Source organism: Corvus brachyrhynchos, unplaced genomic scaffold, assembly GCF_000691975.1.
Source record: "Corvus brachyrhynchos isolate BGI_N302 unplaced genomic scaffold, ASM69197v1 scaffold115, whole genome shotgun sequence".
Lineage (NCBI taxonomy): Eukaryota > Metazoa > Chordata > Aves > Passeriformes > Corvidae > Corvus > Corvus brachyrhynchos.
In genome coordinates, this window is record NW_008239553.1 from 22,985,169 (window position 1) to 22,992,265 (window position 7,097).

At 51.2% G+C, this 7,097-nt stretch overlaps 2 protein-coding genes across 14 annotated transcripts in view; one reads left to right on the top strand and one right to left on the bottom strand.

Annotated features, from left to right (window-relative positions):
• The window catches only part of LOC103621027 (acetyl-coenzyme A synthetase 2-like, mitochondrial), a 12,504-nt gene extending 8,982 nt beyond the window's left edge, over window positions 1-3,522 (top strand). The window contains 6 exon segments of the mRNA XM_008639770.2: window positions 183-295; window positions 774-900; window positions 1,577-1,704; window positions 2,241-2,304; window positions 2,642-2,763; window positions 2,852-3,522. Coding sequence (XP_008637992.1) covers window positions 183-295; window positions 774-900; window positions 1,577-1,704; window positions 2,241-2,304; window positions 2,642-2,763; window positions 2,852-3,028 — 731 coding nt within the window. The 3' untranslated portion in view covers window positions 3,029-3,522.
• ABCD4 (ATP binding cassette subfamily D member 4) overlaps window positions 3,479-7,097 on the bottom strand; it is a 15,695-nt gene continuing 12,076 nt past the window's right edge. For 11 of the 13 annotated variants that reach the window (XM_017741837.1, XM_017741844.1, XM_017741847.1 and 8 more), the window contains 5 exons: window positions 6,387-6,436; window positions 6,068-6,120; window positions 5,638-5,714; window positions 4,371-4,600; window positions 3,479-4,204 (listed from right to left, as the gene is read on the bottom strand). In XM_017741837.1, coding sequence (XP_017597326.1) covers window positions 4,109-4,204; window positions 4,371-4,600; window positions 5,638-5,714; window positions 6,068-6,120; window positions 6,387-6,436 — 506 coding nt within the window. In that variant the 3' untranslated portion in view covers window positions 3,479-4,108. Of the gene's footprint in view, window positions 4,205-4,229; window positions 4,601-5,278; window positions 5,403-5,637; window positions 5,715-6,067; window positions 6,121-6,386; window positions 6,437-7,097 lie in introns of those variants that run through there. The other 2 variants (XM_017741838.1, XM_017741843.1) reach the window with 2 other exon arrangements.

Here is a 7,097-nt window from a genome sequence, read left to right on the forward strand (position 1 = left end):
TGCTGAACTAAATGAGGACAATCATCCTTCTGCAAAGTTCCTTCCCCAGCTCTCTGGCAAAGCCAGCCCCAGCCTGTTGAGTGTGTAGTAAGGGACAAGGCAAAGGCTGTTGGCCAAGAAGTGCTACTTGGCGTTCTTCTTGTCTCTGACTTTGATGAGCATTGCAGTTTCTTTTCTTTCAGAAACAGGAGGCATCTGTATCTCACCCCGTCCTTCTAATCCTGGAGCTGAAATCCTTCCAGGCATGGCTATGAGACCTTTCTTTGGGATCAGCCCCTCCCTCTTGGACGACAAGGTACATTTATAACCAGCAGTACAGGCCCTGGCTCAGCCCCCTCTCCGCCAGGTGCTTGCAGTACGTACTTGCTGATGGGAGTGGAGATCTGTAAGCATGTCTCTCCTGCTCATCTCTGCTAGACAGCAACCTTCCTTACTGGAAAGGGACAAACGGGGTCTTCCAACTAGTGCAGAAGTTGAGCTGTTTTCTAGCTTTCCCAGTCCTGGTAAGAGAGGCTGTGTTTGGGCTCCCTGGCACATCTTTCCAAGGTGAGGTAGCTGGGCAGTCTCCCTGGAGGGGCCTGGCATCCCACTATGGGAGGCAGTTTGTTGCAGACATATGCTGGGAGAGACTAAGCCTGTCTTGTTGAAGTGAGGAGCACAGGACCCTCCTCACTGCCCTCCCTGACATTTCCATCACAGGGTTGTTAAACGGGCAGTAGCTAAACATCCCAAGTACCTTCAGCCATGGTTACTAAAAGGTAACTATTTTACAGGGAAATGTCCTTCTGGAAAATGGTGTCTCTGGAGCTCTTTGCATCTCACAAGCCTGGCCAGGCATGGCACGAACCATTTACAATGACCACAAGAGATTTCTGGAAACTTACCTGACTCCTTATCCAGGTAAGGAAAACATGTGGCAGGACACTTGTGCACATTTGGTTGGCTATGGTTGGGTCTACTTGCTGGCTTTCTGTATGGAGGCAGGATCCAGGAGAGCTGGTACTGCTGCTTTGTTCTTCCAGAGACCCTCCACAGTACTGAGGCTTTTCATCTCCCCAGGCCTGATATCACAGGACTGCCCCTCACCAAGCTTACCAACTGGATCACACATTGTTTTAAGGCAGTGGATGTGTCCTTCCGCCCCGAGTCCCCTTGAGCACAGACAGACCTCTTGCTGCATCTCTTGCAAACTCTGTCAGCCTCTGTGACTCACCCAGAGGCACTAAGCAAGCCCAAGAGTGTGTGTGTCTTGATGTGAAGCAAAGAGGAGAAGCAGCAACACCACAGGCACCCACACTGGAGCAAAGTGCTCCCAGCACGTGGTGATGAGAGAGGCAGGGCATTAGCCAGTACACTGCAGAATGAGGGCAGGAGCCTGATGATAGAGCTGGTACCAACAGAGGCAGAAGACTAACAAGGAAGGTAGGCACCTTTACCCTGAGCAGTTGAGGAAGAAGCAGAATACATGGGACCTGCAGCCAAAAGAGAGGAGGAGAGGAAAGGTGAGAGCATGGCTGCTGAGCAGCTCACATGCTCCCTGCAACAAGTGACTATGGTATGGTTCTGGCCACTGCAGGGTTTTTCTTCACTGGGGATGGTGTGTATCGTACCAGTGAAGGCTACTACCAGATAACAGGACGGCTGGATGACATCATTAACATCAGTGGACACCGGCTGGGCACTGCAGAGGTGGAGGATGTTGTGGTAAGAGGTGTGGGTGGGAGGTAAAACCATCCAAGGATACAGCAAAGGTGCACTGGTGTGTTCATAAGGCCTCTTTGAAAAACCCAGACAGAACTATGTTGCTGCTGTGGCAGCAGGGAACAGTCATACAAAGTCTCGCCTGTGGAAACAGCTTTCCAGCCTTTTCTCTCCCATTCTGGCTCTTTGCAGCAAGGGAGGGACAAAGACTGACAGTGTTGATTGTGTAAGTGCATGAATCCCAAAGCAGCAATCAGACATGTTAAAGAGGAGCAGCTGTGGGACCTGGTGGAGCAACCTGGAGGCACAGAACAAGGTCTACAAGGTGCAAGCCTAAAGCAGTCAGGGGCAGGGGGAAAATACTAGTGTTTGCAGACCTACTGAGGCAGGAAGCAAAAAGGGCAGAGGCCACCTGAGGCCCTTCCTTGTGTCTCTGCATTATTGCAGGCTGCAGCAGCCAAGTGAGGTCAGGGCAGCTCCCAGGTGGCAGCCAGCCTGCCAAAAGCACTCAGTCAAACCCCTGCCCTGTTCTCTTCCAGAATCACCATGTGGCAGTGGCAGAGTCTGCCGTCATTGGCTACCCACATGAGATCAAGGGAGAAGGTAAGATGCTTTCTTTCATGCCTCAAAACATCTCTTCTGGGGCTATGGCACTGCAGTGGGAAGTGGCACTGGTAGCAATGCTGTGTCCACACCATAGAGTGTGTTAGCAGGGATCTCAGCGCAGCCATCACAACCTGCACCTGCACTACAGACCAGCTAGGCTTTGCATAAGGTGGCAGCAGCAGTGCTTTTGTGTGGCCAAAAGCACTCACAGTTCTGGCTACAGAGCATCCCCTGAGGCTACCAGCAAAGAGGGACTCTCCTGGCACTAGATCCAGGCAGGGTCTTAGGGGCATGGTATGCACAGTGCTCAGTAACCTGGTGGTCCTTCTATCAGGAGCCTACGTGTTTGTTGTGCTGAAGAAGGACAGTGGCTACACACAGGAGTCTCTTGCTGCCGAGCTACAGGAGCTCATCTCAAAGAAGATTGCTAAGTACGCAGCTCCAGATTATGTTCAGGTAATACAAGCAAACTGGTCCAACACTCCCACTGGCAGACTGGCCAAGCCCTTTCCCTCAGCCTTGACTCTGCTCCTCCCCATCACAGGTCACACACCGGCTGCCCAAGACACGCTCGGGTAAGATTATGCGTCGGGTGCTGCGGAAAATTGTGGAGGACAAGGCCAGTGAGCTTGGGGACCTAACTACCCTGGACGACCATGAGGTTGTGCAGCAGATCATAGAGGGACACAAGCACCTTGTGGAGCAGCAGAAGAGCCACTAGCTTGGTTCTGCCAGCAGCCACCTCCCCTTCCTTCACTGCAAAACCAGAGAAACATCCAAAAAAGCCACTAAGCAAGCAGTGGCCAGTAAGTGCTCGGATCACACCTCCACTGCAATCTTGGACTTACCTCTCCACAACACAGAGACCCTCAAAACCTGTCTCCACACACCTATGTAGACAGCGGAGAGAACATGACGCATCATAGGCAGAAGAGTAAGGGGAGACAAGCTGTTTCCTCCCATGAAAGCAGAGGGCAAAAAGCCCTCCTTGAGGCTCCTTGTGCCTTGCAGTAGCTGCAGAGGTAGCAGCAGGCAGGATCTCCAGCCCTGGACAGGGATACTACTCCTACCTCTGCTCTGCTTTTCAGCAATAGTCTCGTCCAGGACCATTGCCAATATACAAACATCTCCTCCAAAGCAAACCCCAGAAAGAAAACACGCAGCAGTCTGGTTAACAAATATTGACTCTTCTCCATAAAAACAGTTTGAAAACAGGCCCCGGATTTTAATACAAAAATGTTCCTTTCACCTGTAGCCATGTGTTACAAGGAGAGCAGAGACATGCCCCTTCTCTGTGCCAGCATTCTCCCCTTGTCTCCCGCTGGGGAACACAATTCTTGACAGAGCCACAAGGTACATAAATCTGTTCTTTGATACACAGCTCTGCTGTGTATCAAAGACAGAGCTCCTAGCAAGGCACAGAGGGCAGAAAAGAAGGCTGCATTCTAGCCTCACACCACTGCATCCTGGACTAAGTGGAGGTTTCTCTGGCCATTGTTTCTACAAGACCCATGAGGCAGGATCTTCTCTCAGGGCCTAGCAGCTCATCTCCTTTCTCCCATGAGAGCCAGGGAGGCAGGAGGAGGCTGGGAGAAGGATGACACAGTTGTGTCTACTCTTGGCAGAACTCCACACCATGAGTTCAGACATGCTCTGTGTCCATCAGCAAAATCCAGAACTGGTCTTGCACTGTTTGAATCCCTCACTGACACAGCTGCTGGCTTGGCAGCTCCATGTCTGCTGTTGAGAGCTATCCCACACGTGTGCAGGTTCTGTGGCTGGCCAGACAAAGGCACGTTTTTCAGTGTCCTTCCCCAGAAGGGAGACGCTTCATCTTCTCACATCGAGTGAGCTCCCATCTTCCCTCCCCATGAAGTTTCAAAATCCAGCTGTGGAACTGCAATTCAATAACACAACATTGACGGATATCTCTAGAAGGGCATGGTCCACCCACAGTGAGGTCCTCCAGCCTTAGTCACTCCCCTCTGCACACCAGAGACCCTCTCTACCTCCTCTATCTTGCCACCACGAGGGAGGCATGGAGCGCTGCCTCCCTGTCTCACCTTTTCCAGGCTGGGTCTGTGTCCCACGCTGATCAGTGTCATGCCCAGCTGAAGGCACAGACGGTACAGCTCATGCTCCACCTCTTCTGTCAAGGCGCTGGTGGCTTCATCTAGCACTGAAAGAAAAGTCATAAGCCCCACAAATCCTCTCCCAACCAGACATCTCCTGTAGGCAAGAGCAGCATCTCCCAAGAACATTTCACATATTAACTGGAGTTCACCAAGAGCATCTGCAGAAGGCAAATGAGAAACGTAAGGACTCTGGTATTCCTCTGGCACAGCTGGTGTCAGTCAACTAGGAAAGTTGTCCTTCCCCTCAAGTGCTTGAATCCATCCAAACCACACCATTCACCTCATTCCTCTCCCTCAACAGCTGCCAGCCACTGCCTCATCCCCATCATGGTGAAAGCCAAGACGTGACCTTCTCCAGGCAGACCATGTGCCAGAGTGCCAGGCTGAACAGCAGCCAGCGCACTCTTCCAGTACAGATGCTACATAGAGCATGTAGGATGGCCTGTGGCACCTTCCTGCCCATTAGGGGTAAATACTACAGACCTGAAGCAAATAAATTCAAATAATCTCTACAGCTTTTAGTTTGCAATCCACAGGTTCCTTCTGCCCAGACAGCACTGAGCCGTGCTACAGGCTTCAGGGAAAAGAGAGGTACTTACATGTACTAACTTGCTACCGACACGGGCTCTGTTTACGCACATCCAACCTGGCCCTCATGACAAGTACTCAGCCCAAGCCCCCAGCAGAGACTAAGGAATTGGCCCCATTAGCTAATCACAGATGCTTCTGTGGCCTCTCAGGACTGTTTCTCCCACTGCTCCTTGTCTTCTTTTGCCACATCAGGGCCAAACTTTTCATACTGCCTCACAACCCTACAGATGTTCACGAGCTTCAGATATGACAGCTGCTGCCACACTCCTCAACACATGCACTTCTTTACACAGCAACTGGAGAGCAGGATGACAAAGTTCTTCTTCTGGTGCCATTGGATGTGGACCATGAACATTAATCACTAGTCCCCTAAAAAGAAAATGTCTTAGATACGGCCTCTTGATGTACCACCCTCCACAGAGATAATGAAAGGTTTTCACATTTCACAAATGAATCCTCTATGTGCTATGCTGATAAAATAATGGCCAAGACAAAGCATGTTCCTAGCACAAAAGGGATTTCACTGTCTCTGTACCAGCTTCTCTATATATCAAAAGCCTTGCCTTTTTTTCCCCCCTCTTTTCTTTTGTAGTCAGTCACTCACCTGCATATTTTGGCTGGAGGTAGAAGAGTCGTGCAAATGAGAGCCTCTGCATCTCCCCCGGGGACAGGATGTCATACCTGCAGCAGGGTCGAGATTCAACACCTCCCTCAAGAAACAGAGCTCGTTTGCTGAAAATCTTATGGCTTCTGATATCAGAGACCAGCAAATAACTGTCCCTGTGTGTCCCTTGTGCCCCCCTCCATGCTGGGACTGGCTCTGCACCCCTGTACACAGTCAGCTGCCTGCAGAACACCACAGCTGGTGATTGTTGGCATAGATGCTTGGGGCATGAAGGCTTTGCTCCTGTACAGTGTCCACATCTCACAGGACACAGATTGACACAGATACATCCAGCAGCAATATGCATCTGCTTAGAAGTGTTCCCCACTCAGAAATCACCCAAATTCACACAGACAGTGAGATCCCTTACCAGTTCCAGTCCACCTGCTCATCCAGTCCTCCAGCCCTTGCCAGCAAATCAGTCTAGGGAGAGCACAGCAGATTTTTGAACACAGTCCCCAACCCTGTCAGCCTATGGCCCTGAGCATAACTACCTCCTTCTTGCCAGTATCCCTTTCCCCACTTTCATCTCTCCTCCTCTGTCTGTCCCATAGACAGTTGTGTCCCAGGTACAGACAACGTCCCCACATAAGTTCAGCACAGTCACGCTGCACTGCCACAAAAAATCATCCCTTCTTCCCTCATTGGTGGTACCAGGAAAGAAGGCAGCAGTGCTACCAGTGACTCACCAGCCCAGCCAGCTCCAGGAATTGCACAATCCTCTCATCATCTGCAGACCCTAGGGAGAAAGCCATACAGCAGAAGCAGAAGCAATGTGTGCTGAGGCCACTGCTGCATGGAGGAGTTGGTGGGACAGGAGGGAAGAACTGGAGGATCTCCTGAGGTGCAATGTAGGTGACCTGACCACTTAGTTATACTGGACCCTGGGCTTTGGCACAAATAGCCCCAAAACCTGACCTTCCTTAAAAATGTTAATCATGCCTGTGAGCATCATGCCAGGAGGTAGCTGGGCTCCACAGATACACCTGAGATTTGCCTCAGTCCACGGCCACAGCCAGAACACAAGGATCCAGGCTCCAACTGCCAAGGCCCTGCCCAACAGTTGCTCTCTTAGAGCTGAGACTGCACACTGCAAGTGGTGGAGCCATGGGAATGGGGTTCAGGTAACAGTTGGCAAAAGGACCCTATGTGGGAAGAGAAAAACCTCAGGGTGAGTCAGCTGTGGAGCAGAACATACGCTTGAGCTGGTACAGTCAGCATCTATGGAAGTTGAGTAGAAGGGCTGTGCATCTGCCATGGACCTCTCTGAAGCTGCTGGAGAGCCACAACAGTGGATGATGGCTGTAGTTACTCTCAGCAAGACTGTGACTCCCAAGCATTTGAAAGCAGCAGGTAACACTGCTGAACATCTCCAAGCTACAGCAGACCACATGTGGTCT